This window comes from Notothenia rossii (assembly GCF_949606895.1).
Source record: "Notothenia rossii genome assembly, chromosome: 2".
NCBI lineage: Eukaryota > Metazoa > Chordata > Actinopteri > Perciformes > Nototheniidae > Notothenia > Notothenia rossii.
Window position 1 is genome coordinate 2,052,981 of NC_136904.1, and position 20,441 is coordinate 2,073,421.

The 20,441-nt window shown below is 39.2% G+C and overlaps 1 protein-coding gene across 1 annotated transcript in view; it reads right to left on the bottom strand.

Moving 5' to 3' along the window:
• Nucleotides 1-3,615: 3,615 nt before the first annotated feature.
• cngb1a (cyclic nucleotide gated channel subunit beta 1a) overlaps nt 3,616-20,441 on the bottom strand; it is a 45,777-nt gene continuing 28,951 nt past the window's right edge. The window contains exons 31-38 of the mRNA XM_079662640.1: nt 19,474-19,615; nt 18,199-18,358; nt 17,556-17,653; nt 17,207-17,290; nt 16,811-16,929; nt 15,807-15,953; nt 6,118-6,292; nt 3,616-4,829 (exon numbers count right to left, since the gene is read on the bottom strand). Coding sequence (XP_079518766.1) covers nt 4,668-4,829; nt 6,118-6,292; nt 15,807-15,953; nt 16,811-16,929; nt 17,207-17,290; nt 17,556-17,653; nt 18,199-18,358; nt 19,474-19,615 — 1,087 coding nt within the window. The 3' untranslated portion in view covers nt 3,616-4,667. The remainder of the gene's footprint in view (nt 4,830-6,117; nt 6,293-15,806; nt 15,954-16,810; nt 16,930-17,206; nt 17,291-17,555; nt 17,654-18,198; nt 18,359-19,473; nt 19,616-20,441) is intronic.

A 20,441-nucleotide genomic window follows, 5' to 3' on the forward strand; every position in this document is an offset into this window, starting at 1 on the left:
CAAGCACTCAAAGTGGTTACCTGTTACAAATACCTTGGTATCTGGCTTGATGATTGTCTTACTTTTAAACTTCATGTCAATAACCTGCTTAAACAGCTGAGGGTTAGACTAGGTTTCTTTTTCAGAAACAAGTCCTGTTTCTCGCTTGAGGCCAGGAAAAGGCTCTGTGACCTTTTGACCTGTGCTGGACTATGGTGATCTGATCTATATGAATGCACCTGCCTATTGCCTGAACAAGTTAGATGCCGCCTATCACAGTGCCCTGAGATTTGTCACTAATTGTAAAGCACTCACTCATCACTGTACCCTGTATACCAAGGCAGGTTTGCCATCACTAGCTGTACGGAGGCTCAGTCACTGGTACACGTTTATTTATAAAGCCATGTTGGGTAAACTCCCGTATTATATCTGCTCTCTGATAACACAGAGAGTTGCAAGCAGCTATTGTCTGAGATCTCATGATGTAGTCTTGTTAGATGTGCCAAGAGCAAGGACTCTCTTAGGTGAGACAGCTTCTATGTGCGCAGCTCCACTTGCTTGGAACAATCTTCAGCAAGAATTGAAACTGAGCAGTCTCATTCCTCTGCATGTTTTTAAAGCTAGGCTAAATTAAATGCTCGTTGATACTATGGGTACTTGTAAATGTCGATAACTATGTAAATGTATCCTGTAAATATATAATGTATGATGTCCTTTATTGTTTTATGTTTCATGTGGAACCTATATGCTGCAGGTCTCCCTTGAAAAAGAGATCTATGATCTCAATGGACCAATCTGGTTAAATAAAGGTTTGAAATGAAATGAGTTATTAATAACATCTAAAAAAAAAAAAATCCCTTTTCCCTCAAACTTAGCGTGACCCCCATGGCGCCCCCTGGCGGCCCCCCGGGGGGTCGGGGCCCCTACTTTGAAAAACACTGCTCTATACTATTAAATGACATATTCTTTTGCGCTAGTATTATTCTGGTATTTCATAATTGTCATGTCTCATGTGCATAAGTGTCTTTTTTTTGGTACAAATATTACTCTGACATATCAGCAGTGTGGGGGAAACTTCTGAAGCAATTGGAGAATTCACAAGACCTGTTCTGAGCCTCGATCTGACCACACGGTCGAGATGCCACAATCAATTCTGAGGATCTCTACCCAGACCCATTGTTTAGCTGGTTCTGAGAGAATAATGAACATTGTGCATAACAAGATAAAACCATAACACCTCTATCAGCTGACGCTAACAGGCAGGAACAGAGAGACAAACCACTGAGAGCACAGCAGCCAAGCTACAGGTGCATGTGCTCAGTGAGCTCAGTACAAACTGATAAACTGGTTCACAGTTATGGGCCTAGGAAGATATTTCCCCAACCCTGTGTGATTGTTATGAAAATGTTTACAGCTTATTCATCAACTTACAATGATCTGTGTAAAGCTCTATTTGCACAAAAGTTGTCAGAATTAATAAAACATTATGTATACAGCTTGATTTGAGTGACTAATAACCTTCTCATATTTAAGTATAATTATGGGTACATCTTGTCCTATATCTTTTTCTAACATTATCAATGTTGTCATAATATGTACATGTTGTTCTTTTACAATACACATCTTGTTTGTTTAATGTTTAATGAAAGTGTAAAAGCAGCAGTTACGAGGGTTGGATCTATTTTTATGAGGATTAACAGCGTATCCATCCGCCAGTGCAGGTTAGTGCTGTTGAATTATAGTATTATTAATGTATGACCCTCTGTTAATCAGTTTAGCATCATTTCAAGTTGTGTATTGGTTTCATTAGCAGAGTATTGTAAAAATGTTTCCCTTTGTTTCCAGCACCTCGTGTCCTTCTTCTTCTGCTGTTTCTATTCTGCGGTGATGAGGAAGCTATACATTGTTTTATTTTCCCTCCTTTTCTTATGTTCTTTTCTCATGTTGTCTTCCTCTTCGGCTCAGTCTCACACAATGAGAGTTTCCTGAAGCTTTTCCTGCATTTCTAAACACGTGAGGCCCTGTATCTGCAGACCTGCTGCTCAGAGAGACAGCGCCCCCTAGCGGCAGGCACTGCAACATACCTGCCGGTTTATACAAATAATAATTCATTTGTTATGAACCCAAAGACATTTGATGTAAGCATACAAATTAACATACGTAAACAAAACAAACATGAGACCTAGAGGCTCTACTGTATGGCTAAGGTGATCACTATTCTAAGTATTTTAATGTTTTGTTATCTTAGACATTCCGTTTTTTAGTTTTTTATACACTTACTGTTTTTTCGATCTGTAACAATTCAACTTTCCGAAAAATTAATGTAGATTTTAACTGAATTTAAAGATCTTTAGAAAATAACGTGAACGAAGTCTTGTTTTTTATCCACTCATGTTATTATTCATTTAGACATCTCGTGGTATTATGAATTTATTAACAATTGAACATTTGATTAATAAATGGCATGATTTTAGCGGGTCTTACAAACGCAAAGCGCAAATTAGGGTTAGCAATACATTTCATAAAAGTAAAAGCTTTTGGTATCCACCATGGTGACTGGAAACAAGAGTAATCATTATCAGCTAAATGCACTTAAAATATTAAAAGTAAAAGTAATCATTCGACAGTTAAAGAACCAAAAAAAGAGAACAGTTGCGATTGTATTTGACTTGTTAGTTCATCAGCAGACAGGAGGCTCCTATGAAGGATAATCAGTTACAAGCTGTTGGGCTGATACTAATAACCTCGTTTGCTCCGTCTGCTGCAGATCATCTGAACCTCCTTCTGAAGGTCTCTGAATCTGAAGGGAGAGTCAGAAGCAGATATTCACTCTCAAAGTATTTGAGTTTTAAGAATCTTAAATGCAATCATGTGCTGCTTTTCATCGTCTTGTGTTGTAAAGAACATTTTTTTTTTTTTGTTCTTCAAGTTTTGGACAAGCAGTTGACCAACACATTTAAAAAAGCCACACACACACACACACACACACACACACACACACACACACACACACACACACACACACACACACACACACACACACACACACACACACACACACACACACAGCTGAGTGAAATCATTAAAAGCCGTCAGAGCTCAGTCTGTTAGAGTTATTGAGCAGTGGAAACAGAAGGAATCGATCTTTCCGCACTACAGAGCACTTCTGTTATATAATTCTTATTTGTGTTTATTATTAAAACATTTACAGATGATGCAGATGCAATTATGTGCAATAAAATAAACAAAAGTATACGTCTACATCCTCATCACCACTTTCAAACTGAAGCTGCTGCTTGAATATAATCACCTCAAAGAAGGCCACACTGCTGAGAACAGAAGGGATTCTGGGAAATGGAGTTTCATAAACATATTGATCAAACCCTGTTTCTTACAAAATGACGTTCCCATGCAACTGAAGTGCTCTCTTTCATTTGTTTTTAGGTAAACAAACCTGCGGCTGATTCAGCATTACATTCATGCTTTGATGTTAATGCTGCATTCAAGTGGTGCCACAATAATAGGAAAAATGTGATTTGGAATCGTAAGCTAAAGTCTGAACAACTCTAAAGGTCGATGAAAATGTTTGCACACGACTTGCCGAGTTCACGTTATTTTAAACAGAAACACGAGGGACGAAAATTTGAGTTTGGTAAAAAACGTTTTATTATTTCACATACTGTCATATCAACGTTTTGCTTACATGTAGCTGTATAGAGTGTTTCCATTCATTGCTGTCCATGTACCACGAGCAAGATGAGTTAGAAAAGTTGATAATAAGCATTGACCCTGGAAGAAGATGTGACCTCTTGAAACGCAAAATTCGGGCCAATTTACGTGAAATATAAAATGACGATTTACGGATTGGGGGAGGGGCAGCAATGAGGTTAAAGTAAACATTTCACAAGAAACAACGGGACAATTCCTTGAGATCAAATAAGTACATTTACGAGACGAACACTTGAATATTCTTTCAGATTAAAGAAAAATAACTCAAATATTTATGAGAAAAAAGCCTTCTATATTCTCTGAGGTTGTAGTGGTACATTTACAAGTATTCCCTGATTTGAACGTGGTAAATGAATGAGAAACATATATAAGTCAATACTCTGAGATTTTAGAGGTAGATTTATGAGAAACTCAGAAATATATGAGAAGAATATCTAAAATGTACTGTAAGCAAAGCAGTACAGGATCAAGATGAAGTCTGATTTGTACGAGAACACACCTGGATATTCACTGAGATCAAAGTGGTTGATTGTAAGAGATGATGGTGGTTCATTGACCCCAACAAATAACAAACAGTCTTTTATATTAACACTTGATGTTCAGTTTATCACTAAATCATTAAATGCAGAAAATGAATGCCTCAATTGAAAAACTGACGCTAATTTCACAAAGTAATCCTTCCTTAATTCATCTTTGATCCAATGAGCCGATGAGAAGCGCTCACAAATTCAGTAAGTTAAGAAAAGTAAAACACCCTTCAGATGATTTCCCATCAATTCATCAGTTTTACTGATACACGAAATCCAAAGGTGCCAAAAAAGGAAGAAGAAGAAGCAGAGAGCAGTTTGCACACAGAGACCATAATGCACTGGCGTTTGTAGTCTTCTTCTCGCGGTCTGCATGCCACGTCTCTTCCCTGAAGGTTGCTGAAATGCATTGTGGGAAGCAGAGTCTTTGCCTCAGGGCACCTCCACGGACAGCGTCTCCTCGCCCTGCAGCCGGGGGGTCATCCGGATGGTGATGGTGGGTGTCTCCGACACGGCGTCCTCTCCGTCCTGCACCGTGACGCGAGGGATCGGGGAGCGCCGGTGAATCGGGGAGGGGGGGGGCATCTGAGAAACCTGCAGAAAGGAGTATAGAAAGTGTTGGTAAAATCCTGAATGTACCCTTCCAACATGAGAGTAACATGCTAACAAAGGTATCCCAACTGCTCTGTGAACATGACAGGATGTGTGATTACCTAGAAGAGCATCAGGACTGTTTGAGGCATATGATAGCTATGTGATTAACATGATGATTCAGCCTCTATGGAGAGAGACATATGACAAGCATGATCATTTCTGACGTGGAGCTAATCTGAAGTAAACATTGAATACTGCTTTCTATCCCTCCATCTTGTGACTGTGGAACTCCCTCTCTTGGATATCAGCATGTGAAGGACACTGTTCAGGAACTAGTTGATGCTCTGTATGTGATGACTCCTTCCATTCTGGAGAGGATCACAGATACATGGATCCTGAGGTTCAAGCTCAAGCCGGGGACCAGTGAGATTTTTCTAACAATATGCTATTTATCGATAGCAAACCTTTGCTAAGGACGCTCTAAGGAACAGCAGCAGAAGACGAACAGGAAGTAAACACCAAAGGGAACAGCAGCAGAAGACAAACAGGAAGTAAACACTAAAGGGAACAGCAGCAGAAGACGAACAGGAAGTACACACCAAAGGGAACAGCATAAGAAGAGAGGCAGGAAGTAAACACTATAGGGAACAGCAGAAGAAGACAGACAGGAAGTAAACACTAAAGGGAACAGAAGAAGAAGACAGACAGGAAGTCAACACTAAAGGGAACAGAAGAAGAAAACAGACAGGAAGTAAACACCAAATGGAACAGCAGAAGAAGACAGACAGGAAGTGAACACTAAAGGGAACAGCAGAAGAAAACAGACAGGAAGTAAACACCAAAGGGAACAGCAGAAGAAGACAGACAGGAAGTATATACTAAAGGGAACAGAAGAACAAGACAGACAGGAAGTAAACAATAAAGGGAACAGAAGAAGAAAACAGACAGGAAGTAAACACTAAAGGGAACAGGAGAACAAGACAGACAGAAAGTAAACACTAAAGGGAACAGCAGAAGAAGACAGACAGAAAGTAAACACTAAAGGGAACAGCAGAACAAGACAGACAGGAAGTAAACACTAAAGGGAACAGCAGAAGAAGACAGACAGGAAGTAAACACTAAAGGGAACAGCAGAACAAGACAGACAGGAAGTAAACACTAAAGGGAACAGCAGAAGAAGACAGAAAGGAAGTAAACACTAAAGGGAACAGCAGAAGACAGACAGGAAGTAAACACTAAACGGAAGACTAAGTAAAGTTATATCTATAAAGCTGTCATGCTGTTTCACCTCTGCGGTGCCTTCAGAGGTTTTGAAGGTCTTCCTCAGAGCGCTGAAGGTTCCCTGGAGTCCTTGCTGCTGCGACATCTTCAGCGCCGCCGAGAACATTTTGGGGGTTTCTACTCGGGGCGGGACGACCTTTGTGACCTTCTCGTCCGGCTTCTTATCCTTGGACAGCATTGTCCTGCATACACACAGAGACGGGTTGAAGGAGGATACAAGGAGAAACACAAACATTGGTTCAGACACAGATACGTGTCACACACAACGACTACGATAAGGGGCATTACAACCACAAATACAGAGAACGCAACACACAACATGACCTCAAAGAGACACCAAATAACGTCACTCACAAAAAGGACCGCTAAAGGACACAAAACAACGTCGGAGACACAAAATGACCTCAAAGAAAAACATGATAAGCACAAAGAGACCCAGAAGAGCTGTTGACCTGTTAACCTTCTACACAACCAGCCGCACAAAGACTACATTTAGATCCCTGGAGGTCCGTACCAACACCCGCTCCAGGTCCAGCACATCACAACCGCAAAGAGACTACCAACAACCTTATAGAGACAACAAACCACGGCTCAGAGACACACAAAATAAGCAGAAAGAGACCCAGAAGAGCTATGACAAGAATAACAACCACAACGAGACACACAGAAACTACAAGGAGACATAACATCTACAAAGAGACACATACAGTAACATCTACAGAGAGACACATACAGTAACATCTACAAAGAGACACACACAGTAACATCTACAAAGAGACACATACAGTAACATCTACAAAGAGACACATACAGTAACATCTACAAAGAGACACATACAGTAACATCTACAGAGAGACACATACAGTAACATCTACAAAGAGACACACACAGTAACATCTACAAAGAGACACACACAGTAACATCTACAAAGAGACACATACAGTAACATCTACAAAGAGACACATACAGTAACATCTACAAAGAGACACACACAGTAACATCTACAAAGAGACACACACAGTAACATCTACAAAGAGACACACACAGTAACATCTACAAAGAGACACATACAGTAACATCTACAAAGAGACACACACAGTAACATCTACAAAGAGACACACACAGTAACATCTACAAAGAGACACATACAGTAACATCTACAAAGAGACACACACAGTAACATCTACAAAGAGACACACACAGTAACATCTACAAAGAGACACACACAGTAACATCTACAAAGAGACACATACAGTAACATCTACAAAGAGACACATAGAGTAACATCTACAAAGAGACACATAGAGACACATACAGTAACATCTACAAAGAGACACATACAGTAACATCTACAAAGAGACACATACAGTAACATCTACAAAGAGACACATAGAGACACATAGAGACACATAGAGACACATAGAGACACATACAGTAACATCTACAAAGAGACACATACAGTAACATCTACATAGAGACACATACAGTAACATCTACAAAGAGACACATACAGTAACATCTACAAAGAGACACATACAGTAACATCTACAAAGAGACACATAGAGTAACATCTACAAAGAGACACATACAGTAACATCTACATAGAGACACATACAGTAACATCTACAAAGAGACACATAGAGTAACATCTACATAGAGACACATAGAGTAACATCTACATAGAGACACATACAGTAACATCTACAAAGAGACACATACAGTAACATCTACATAGAGACACATACAGTAACATCTACAAAGAGACACATAGAGTAACATCTACAAAGAGACACATACAGTAACATCTACATAGAGACACATACAGTAACATCTACAAAGAGACACATAGAGTAACATCTACATAGAGACACATAGAGTAACATCTACATAGAGACACATACAGTAACATCTACAAAGAGACACATACAGTAACATCTACATAGAGACACATACAGTAACATCTACAAAGAGACACATACAGTAACATCTACAAAGAGACACATACAGTAACATCTACAAAGAGACACATAGAGTAACATCTACAAAGAGACACGTACAGTAACATCTACAAAGAGACACATAGAGTAACATCTACATAGAGACACATACAGTAACATCTACAAAGAGACACATAGAGTAACATCTACATAGAGACACATACAGTAACATCTACAAAGAGACACATAGAGTAACATCTACAAAGAGACACATACAGTAACATCTACAAAGAGACACATACAGTAACATCTACAAAGAGACACGTACAGTAACATCTACAAAGAGACACGTACAGTAACATCTACAAAGAGACACATACAGTAACATCTACAAAGAGACACATACAGTAACATCTACAAAGAGACACATACAGTAACATCTACAAAGAGACACATACAGTAACATCTACAAAGAGACACGTACAGTAACATCTACAAAGAGACACATAGAGTAACATCTACAAAGAGACACATACAGTAACATCTACAAAGAGACACATACAGTAACATCTACAAAGAGACACGTACAGTAACATCTACAAAGAGACACGTACAGTAACATCTACAAAGAGACACATACAGTAACATCTACAAAGAGACACATACAGTAACATCTACAAAGAGACACGTACAGTAACATCTACAAAGAGACACATACAGTAACATCTACAAAGAGACACATACAGTAACATCTACAAAGAGACACATACAGTAACATCTACATAGAGACACATACAGTAACATCTACAAAGAGACACGTACAGTAACATCTACAAAGAGACACATAGAGTAACATCTACAAAGAGACACGTACAGTAACATCTACAAAGAGACACATAGAGTAACATCTACAAAGAGACACGTACAGTAACATCTACAAAGAGACACATACAGTAACATCTACAAAGAGACACGTACAGTAACATCTACAAAGAGACACATAGAGTAACATCTACAAAGAGACACGTACAGTAACATCTACAAAGAGACACATAGAGTAACATCTACAAAGAGACACATACAGTAACATCTACAAAGAGACACATAGAGTAACATCTACAAAGAGACACATACAGTAACATCTACAAAGAGACACATACAGTAACATCTACAAAGAGACACATACAGTAACATCTAGAAAGAGACACGTACAGTAACATCTACAAAGAGACACGTACAGTAACATCTACAAAGAGACACATACAGTAACATCTACAAAGAGACACATAGAGTAACATCTACAAAGAGACACATACAGTAACATCTACAAAGAGACACGTACAGTAACATCTACAACAGGGTATATGCAGGAATCCTGAAGTCAAATTTAATACCTTTTAAGACCTTTTTTAAGACCCTTTCCATACATTTTAAGACCTCATCGCAACTTTGAGTTCTAACCGGTTACATTGGCGACACACTTTACCTCACATTTACTATATTGATTGTAAGATAGCAAAACTAAACAGAGTGCAGACAGACTACTGAAGCCTCCTCTCCACATGAACTTCAACCTCTCTGTGAAGGTCAGGTTTAATGCAGTATGCTGCTTTGTTGCTTCTGTACTCTGTGCTCTTTCATTCCAGTCAAACTCCTCAGAAACCATTAGAAACCAGTATTTGACCAATAAACAAAACTATTGACAAAACTTTGAACTATGAAATATGTTAAACTTTGGTGAGCTTCAGCGGGGTAATGCCATATAGGAGCTCCCTCACAAATACCCAGGGGTTAAATTGGGCTGGGGCTGTCCGGGGCTAAGCCCTGGCACATAAGACGATGCTCTGACGTCATCACCCTCACACATTTGTCATATGTTTACAAAAAAGGATATATATGTTAAGACTTTTCTCGTTCTTAATATAGACTATATTTAGGGTCTATATGTGTTGACTTTACTTTAAAATAGCAGATCTCTGTGACCGTATATAGTTTGGCTTAGACCCCGGCCCCACACGGTAAAACGCATACGCAAGCGCAAAAAAGGCTTCCTTTCACACGCATTCGATTCATTAACGTGTCCGTTCACACTAACCGCTGCAAATGCTGGAAACGATGTAGTACATATGTCATGCCTGTAAGTGGCGCTGCTGCCGCCCGAAATACACCAAAAGCAGCGAAGAAGAACCCGGAGCATGGTTGCCATGGTTGCCCTTCTGTTTATTCTCCTCGGTGGACGGCGTGTTCTCCTGCTGTATCTCTCAGGTAGTCCACCAGCAGATGAAAAACACCCACCTCTCCGCCTCTTCCAAGGAACGAGGGGACCGTGCGGCAGAGTTTCCGTAAAAAAAATGTTCCGCCGGTCAACATGTCCGTTAAAGTTTAAATCTTCCGTACAAAATTAGGAAAGTGCCGGTCAGAGGTCTTCTTTGTTATTTTTTGAGCTTTAAAACAAATTGATAACGACTCTGTTCTCTGTATAATAATATAATAATATTCAGGGCCGTGGGAAGTAGGGGTGCTGAGGGTGCTGCAGCACCCCCTGGTGGAGGACAGGGGATCTGCACTTCCAAAAGATATAATAAAACAAATAAAAAAAATCAGCCTTGATGTAACAACATTCACAATTAAGTAAAGATAACACCGTTTTCACCCCGGTTACATTTTCCATTTGCCCTGTACGATGGGCACTGTAAGTGATGAAAGTGGGGAATGTTGGCTTAGCAGGCGCCCGCAGCTCACAGCCAAAGTGAGAGAGATAGAGAGAGGGGATACCGCGGTACCGGCGGGGATTGTTGTTAGCTTCTGCTGCGCTAACGGATATAAGAAGCTGTTTCTAAAATAATGTGGAGGGAGAGTCCTCTCCTGTCAGACTGAGAGGCTCAGCGAGGTAAAGGACTCTTGAGTGTTTAGATAGTTCACTTTAGTCGAAGTTATCTCAGTGGGTCTCAAACGTTTTGATCACAATTTATGTAAACAAATATTTCCAAGGCACACCTTTATAATTATTAGGATAAATAAAAACAGGTTTGAAATCATTCCAATGTATACTATAGGACAGTAAACCAAAAATATTGTTTAAAACTGGAGAGATTTTAAAATATACATAAATAAATAAATGTTAACTGGTAAAATAAGATATGAATGAACAAAACAAATAAAATAAGTTACATGTATTTGTTATTGGCTATTGTAGGTTATTGGAAATGTTCATATACCTACTTATTTGATTAATAAAATGCAAACCGATCTTTTTCATATGGGTGTTTAGAGTTGTACCCCCTAGATCAGTCTCTAATTGGGCGCTCAAAGTGCACCAGATTGAAGCATTTTACTATAAAATGTTAAAAAAATCTTCCCGGGGGGACACCCCCAGACTCCCCGAGAGGATGTGAAGTCCACCCCCCCAATTAAAACATGTTATAATATATAATAAATTTGAAGCCTTGTTATATAAGCTGTGCACCATGTCAATATATTTATCTTTTTGCAGTGTATTGGTCTTTTCTAGAGGTTTTTCATTGCCAGCTAAAATCTTGCCTAGCAGCACATTGGTCAGAACCAGCCCTGGTGTCATCCCCACAGCACCCCCCATTTGAAACATGTTCCCACGGCTATGATAATATTTAATAAACGGTGACTGCCTCTCTTTTCCTCCCCCTCTTCTGACAGCCCAGCAGCAGCAGGAGACGTGGGGAGAGGGAGGCGGGCTCTTTCATCGTTATCAGAAAATGATCATATAGGGCACACACGGAGCCGTTGGACCCCCAGAGCGTTGCGTATGCCGGTCTTCCCACCATGGGACTCGTTACCGTAGTCGTTTATTCCCCCCCCACACACACACACACAGAGCGGAGCAAGGCAACGAAACGGCGCGCTATGCATGGGGCCGCCTTTTGGGGTTTCCCGACATGTCGTTTCAGTAAATTAAAGGGTGTTTCATGTTGTCGTTGCTGCGGGACTTCTTAATACCTTGGAAAATGCCATTTAATACTTTTTAATACTTTTTAAAAGCCTTAATTTTCGCTAAATTGATTTATCAACTTTTAATACTTTTTAAGACCCCGCGGACACCCTGTACAAAGAGACACATAGAGTAACATCTACAAAGAGAGACACACAGTAACATCTACAAAGAGACACATACAGTAACATCTACAAAGAGACACATACAGTAACATCTACAAAGAGACACACACAGTAACATCTACAAAGAGACACACACAGTAACATCTACAAAGAGATACATACAGTAACATCTACAAAGAGACACATACAGTAACATCTACAAAGAGACACATACAGTAACATCTACAAAGAGATACATACAGTAACATCTACAAAGAGACACATACAGTAACATCTACAAAGAGACACATACAGTAACATCTACAAAGAGACACATAGAGACACATACAGTAACATCTACAAAGAGACACATACAGTAACATCTACAAAGAGACACATACAGTAACATCTACAAAGAGACACATACAGTAACATCTACATAGAGACACATACAGTAACATCTACAAAGAGACACATACAGTAACATCTACAAAGAGACACATACAGTAACATCTACAAAGAGACACATACAGTAACATCTACAAAGAGACACATACAGTAACATCTACATAGAGACACATACAGTAACATCTACAAAGAGACACATACAGTAACATCTACAAAGAGATACATACAGTAACATCTACAAAGAGACACATACAGTAACATCTACAAAGAGACACATAGAGTAACATCTACAAAGAGACACATACAGTAACATCTACAAAGAGACACATACAGTAACATCTACAAAGAGACACATAGAGACACATACAGTAACATCTACAAAGAGACACATACAGTAACATCTACAAAGAGACACATAGAGTAACATCTACAAAGAGACACATACAGTAACATCTACAAAGAGACACATACAGTAACATCTACAAAGAGACACGTACAGTAACATCTACAAAGAGACACATACAGTAACATCTACAAAGAGACACATAGAGTAACATCTACAAATAGACACATACAGTAACATCTACAAAGAGACACATACAGTAACATCTACAAAGAGACACGTACAGTAACATCTACAAAGAGACACATACAGTAACATCTACAAAGAGACACATAGAGTAACATCTACAAAGAGACACATACAGTAACATCTACAAAGAGACACATACAGTAACATCTACAAAGAGACACATAGAGTAACATCTACATAGAGACACATACAGTAACATCTACAAAGAGACACATACAGTAACATCTACAAAGAGACACATACAGTAACATCTACAAAGAGACACATAGAGTAACATCTACATAGAGACACATACAGTAACATCTACAAAGAGACACATACAGTAACATCTACAAAGAGACACATAGAGTAACATCTACATAGAGACACATACAGTAACATCTACAAATAGACACATACAGTAACATCTACAAAGAGACACATACAGTAACATCTACAAAGAGACACATACAGTAACATCTACAAAGAGACACATACAGTAACATCTACAAAGAGACACATAGAGTAACATCTACATAGAGACACATACAGTAACATCTACAAATAGACACATAGAGTAACATCTACAAAGAGACACATACAGTAACATCTACAAAGAGACACATACAGTAACATCTACAAAGAGACACGTACAGTAACATCTACAAAGAGACACATACAGTAACATCTACAAAGAGACACATACAGTAACATCTACAAAGAGACACGTACAGTAACATCTACAAAGAGACACATACAGTAACATCTACAAAGAGACACGTACAGTAACATCTACAAAGAGACACGTACAGTAACATCTACAAAGAGACACATACAGTAACATCTACAAATAGACACATACAGTAACATCTACAAAGAGACACATACAGTAACATCTACAAAGAGACACATACAGTAACATCTACAACGAGACACATAGAGTAACATCTACAAAGAGACACATACAGTAACATCTACAAAGAGACACATACAGTAACATCTACAAAGAGACACATACAGTAACATCTACAAAGAGACACATACAGTAACATCTACAAAGAGACACATACAGTAACATCTACAAAGAGACACATACAGTAACATCTACAAAGAGACACATACAGTAACATCTACAAAGAGACACATACAGTAACATCTACAAAGAGACACATACAGTAACATCTACAAAGAGACACATAGAGACAGATACAGTAACATCTAAAGAGACACATACAGTAACATCTACAAAGAGACACATACAGTAACATCTACAAAGAGACACATAGAGACACATACAGTAACATCTACAAAGAGACACATAGAGACACATACAGTAACATCTACAAAGAGACACATAGAGACACATACAGTAACATCTACAAAGAGACACATACAGTAACATCTACAAAGAGACACATAGAGTAACATCTACAAAGAGACACATACAGTAACATCTACAGAGACACATAGAGTAACATCTACAAAGAGACACATAGAGACACATACAGTAACATCTACATAGAGACACATAGAGACACATACAGTAACATTTACAAAGAGACACATCAAACAGAAAAGGGGCAACACAACCACAAGAAGACACAAAGTCCGTAGAAAGAGACACAAAACAACCACAGAAACACAAGCTATAACAAAGACACAAAGCAACTTTAAATCTCTGTGCCGATGGTCCTATCGACTCATGCTCTGCTGCTGCTGAGAACATATATTTACACCTTACTTTCTACTCAACCAGCCACACAAAGACTACATTTAGATCCCTGGAGGTCCGTACCAACACCCGCTCCAGGTCCAGCACATCTACCCGCTCTGCTGCAGCTCCATGATGGATCTGAGCTCTAAGGCTGGCCGCCTGAGAGAGGATTACCGGGACGGACTAATCCTGTCCAGAGGATCTACCGGGAGGAGTCTTCAATCATCAACGACTGATGGCCGTGCAAGATGCAGAAAAGCCTCTGTATCTTTGAGACTAGCTGTACATTCAGGTGAAGCAGCATGGTCACACAATACAGACTGACACCATTTTCATTCCTGCACATATTTCTGTTCCAATTCTATTTCTACGATTTCAATCTTATTCAATGTAAATACTGCTATATTGTACTAAATGTTTAAAATATTTGTTTAATGTTATTATAGTTTCTTTAAATAGTTTTCTATCTGTTTGTAATTTTTGTTTTGTTTTAATGTATGCACCACAACACCAAGTCAAATTCTTCATATGTGTTAACCTACCTTCAATAAACCTCTTTCTGATTCTGGTTATGTGAAAAACATACATTAGTTATAATATCTCCACACCATATTAGGCCATGGTTGTCTTTTTATTTGTCTTATCGATATTAATACGTTAGCTTAGCTTTATCACTGCTTGCCTTTTTTAACCTGCTTGACACTTATATGTCCCGCTAAAGGAATACTGATTCTGATCGTCGAACATGAAGAACACAGTTTAGCAGCTTCCCTTTTTCTCTATATAATTATAATAAGCTTTATTGTACAGTGACCCATGAGCCAGGCAGCACTTCAGAGAAAGGCCTCCATAACATTAATCTGTTTGCCACGACACATATCAATATTCCAATGACTTGTATATAGACTACTCTGCACTATTTATATGATATTCTCTTTCATTGACATATCTGCACTGTCGCTACGTACACGTGACAATAAGAGCCTTGAATCTCTTACTTGGCCTTCTTGCGGAGGAGTTTCTGGGACTCGGGGTAGTGCACGAGGATCTCTGCCAGGTCCTTCTTGTCCAGGATGAAGAGGTTAGCGAAGCCCTGCGCCCTCACGTCGGCCGTGCGCCGGTTACCCCCGCCTCCCGCCAGCAAACTGACCAATCACAGAGGAGGGGGTCAGCAGGTTTCAGAGAAAACTGAACATCAATTTTCAGAGTTATCGAAAGGTGCACTCAGTATTTCTGTGGTGGAAGGAAAGGAAACATCTGAAGGAAACATCTCGCTGGTTCCCGCCAAAGAATGTTGGGCTGGAAGATGTTTAGTCGTCTCATTTAGACTCTTCTTAGCAACCTCAGTTTCTAAATCCACCAGTGGGGTATTTACTGACGTATTTTATGTCGTGGAACAAAACAACCAAAAACACATTCAGGAAACCATTGACTTCCAGACGAGGCTACGTTCTGGTTTTAGGACTCATTCCAGAACCATTTTCCAAATGAACATTAACAAGTTAGCATAGGTTAGCAGGCTAATGTTCATATAGAACACTCTCAGTGTTTTATGCACATCAAAACTTAAATTATTTTCTACAGTGTCCGAAAATAATATAGAATGTGCGTCTGTCAAAACAAGATGTGAACTATAGAAAAGGTCAGTAACAGGCTCTTCATCAATTATCCTTTTATATTTCATTTGTAATTATTTATATAAGATAAGAAGATAAGAAGTACATTAGGGATCTCAATTTGGGAAATGTTTGCGAACTAAACTAAAAGAATCATAAACGTTTGTTTGACACAGAGATTCCCATTGGACCAGAGAGATGCTGCCTTCAGGGAGCAACACCGAAATACCACATCCTACAGCAAGCTATTTCCAGCCTTCTGACGCCGTGTGGACTCTGGTCTACTGATCTCTGCACTCTGAGAACACTCACACTCTGTACCGTGTCTTTAGCAAGTTAACAGGATTTAATTACAGGACATTACTGTGACGCAGAGCTGCTCTGACCTGATCTCCCCAAACACAGCGCCCGCTCTGATGGTGACGAACACCGTCTGCAGGTTAGGACCCCCCACCACCTGCACCGCCCCCTGCTGGATGATGTACATCTGACGCCCTATCTCCCCCTGCAGAACACACACACACAGGTTAACACACACACACACACACACACACACACACACACAGGTTAACACACACACAGGTTAACACACACACACACACACACACACACACACACACACACACACACACACACACACACACACACACACACACACACACACACACACACACACACACACACACACACACACACACACACACACACACACACACACACACACACACACACACACACACACACACACACACACACACACACACACACACACACATACACACCTTCACACAGACGAAGTCTCCGGGCAGGTAGACGACAGATTTGAGTCTCGTCAGCAAGTCGAACATCATCTGTCTGTCACAGCCCTTAAAGGCAGAGACAATAGATACAAATTATACTTAAATAAATAAATACTGAAATATAGAAATATAAAAGCATCCCCTGAAATAAATTGGGAATAATTATGCTGAATTATAAAAAGTCAAATGAATTAAATAAATATGGACAAATAAAATCAATTTTATTTATAATAATTTGTTCACATCACACAGAAACTGAAATTCTTTCGTGGTGTCACAAAGCATTTAAAATATTGAATGTATTATTTTGATGTGATTAAAGTTTGCTGACCTGGAACAGAGCCACTTTACTGATGATGGCGTAGTTGACGTCCACAGCGATGTCCAGCCTCATCTTTACAGGAAGCTGCACCAGGAGCTCCTGCTCATCTGCAGGGAACACACCCAAACACTCTCAGTGTCCCTGAACGCACCACGAGACGTTCAGGGACACATTCACTTCTGTATATCTCAGTTACTTTAAATAAAACTGCAAAAATCATCAATAGCAGTAATATAATGATGAGGCACTGTACTTGAATAGTACCCTGAAGCTCCTTTCTGCAGTACTTTACTACAGTTTGAGGTACTGTGCATACTTTTTTTACATATTAAACGTTTATTCTTCGATGTTTTTAGATGTTATTTTTGTATTAAAGATTGATGTGTAGATTATTTAGGTAGTAAACTCATATAGTTACTCAAAAAAAAAAACATAAAATAATTTAAATTAGCTCCATTGCAACCAGTTACAACATTCAAATAATGTGTACATGTGAATGCTTCAGTATTAATAATTCAAACTGAAAATATGTAACATTTAACAGTCCGAAAGCACAATTTTCCATAACTTTGATATTGATATTTTAAGTATATTTTGCATTTATACTTGTGCTGTGCTGTTACTCATGTACATTTTTAATGAAGTATCTTACCCAGCATGCCCTGGCTCTTCCAGGTGTAATCGTACCAGGTGCGGATGCGGTTCTGGACGGGTGCGGGGATTTTGTAAGAGTTCATGTACTTCATCGTGCTGTCCATAGTCGCTCGGTAGTAGTTCTCTCCGGCTGTGGCAGCCCCGACCACATCCCTCATCTGAGACAAAATCACACATTTATATCATTTTACATTACATACATCATGTCATACATTTTGTTATTATATTATGCTGACGGAGAAAACGGGAATGACACTTCGACATTGTTCTCCAAGGGAAGGAACAAAATATCCACACTACTCATATTCCCGTTTTGAAAAAAATTCAAGTCTTGAAGATGAAATCTAGGGCTACACAATTTCAAAACAATACTTTAGTGCAATTATTTTGACCGACATTGATTCAAAATATGAAAGGGATCGTTTTTTTATCATAATTCTCATCATCATTAGTTTACTACTTTACTTTTACAATGTTATCAATGGCTGCTACTTCAATACTTTTATCACTTTTAACTAATTTGCTTATTCATAATGCTGGTACTTTTAACAGAGGGTCTGAGGACAGAGGGTGTTGTTTCATCATACTGATATTCTGAACAATCTGTGCTGTGGTATTTGCTGTGAAGTGTCTCGACTGTAGGGTCTTTTTATTATATGTGCAGCACTTCGGCTCCACCAAAAATCATTTATAAATAAAACTTGATTTGATTTACCATGATAGTGGAATTAGTTTTTTTAATTGATATGCCCCTTTATTAAATACATAATTCTTTTTCCTTTCATTTCAAACCTTTATTTATCCAGGTGCATCCCATTGAGACCATTGATCTCTTTTTCAAGGGAGACCTGCTCAAGTAGGTTCCACATGAAACATAAACAGAACAACCAAAGGACATCTTACAGCATCATTACAGGGATTACAATTTACATAACTATCCACATGAACAGGTACCAACAGCTTCCGATCGAGTAGCATCCAACCGAGCTTTAAAAACATTTAGTGGCACCAGATTGCTCAGTTTCCATTTCCATTGCAGACTATTCCAAGACAGTGGAGCTGCGCATCTAAATGCCATCTTCCCTAAGACCTGTCCCTTTGTAATGCTACAGATGTACCCTCTGTGTGGCGAGTAACAAAGCACTGCACTCACTGCTCTTTAAGGATTGTATTCCCTTCTATTCATTAAAGGTCCCATTTCATGGCCATTTCCACTGATCATAATTCATTAAATAAATAATTTTCTGAAATGAGAGTGTGTTTAATGGCTGACCTGCCCGATCATGATGGAAAACGCAAAGACGCCCACAAAGTAGTTGATGAGCTGGAAGCAGATCTCGAAGACGGTGGTCGGGTCCGGCAGTCCTCCGATGGTGATCAACGTCTTCACCGCAAAGTAATAGCAGCGAATATAACTGTGAGAAAAACAACATATGTGATACTGTCTTCAATCTGGTTTCAGACAGAGGGTGAAAAGAGGTGCTGCAGCACAGGCAGCATGAGAAAAATAAAGAGCTACGTACTGACATACACCTGAACATCAGCAGGAGAGGACTCTTTAAAGTAGAGACACTACATACTGATATACACCTGAACATCAGCAGGAGAGGACTCTTTAAAGTAGAGACACTACATACTGATATACACCTGAACATCAGCAGGAGAAGACTCTTTAAAGTAGAGACACTACATACTGATATACACCTGAACATCAGCAGGAGAGGACTCTTTAAAGTAGAGACACTACATACTGATATACACCTGAACATCAGCAGGAGAGGACTCTTTAAAGTAGAGACACTACATACTGATATACACCTGAACATCAGCAGGAGAGGACTCTTTAAAGAAGAGACACTACATACTGATATACACCTGAACATCAGCAGGAGAGGACTCTTTAAAGAAGAGACACTACATACTGATATACATCAGGGGCCGTATTCACAAAGGATCTTAGGGCTAAAAGTAGCTCCTAACTGGCGAATTTAGGAGAAACTCCTAAACATAATGGGCGTGTCAGTCTTAAATTTAGGACTCCTAATTGTATTCACTAAGAGCAATTCACAAAGTATTTTAGGCCTAAAAGTAGCTCCTAAGTTTGGAGAGCTTAAAAGTCCTCGAGAGGACTCCTAACTCAGTAAGACCTATTCACAAAGAATCTGAAAATGGCTGCGAGACGAAATGTTTTGGAGACAATGGAAGACTGTGAATTGATCAAGAGATATAGGCTAAATCGTG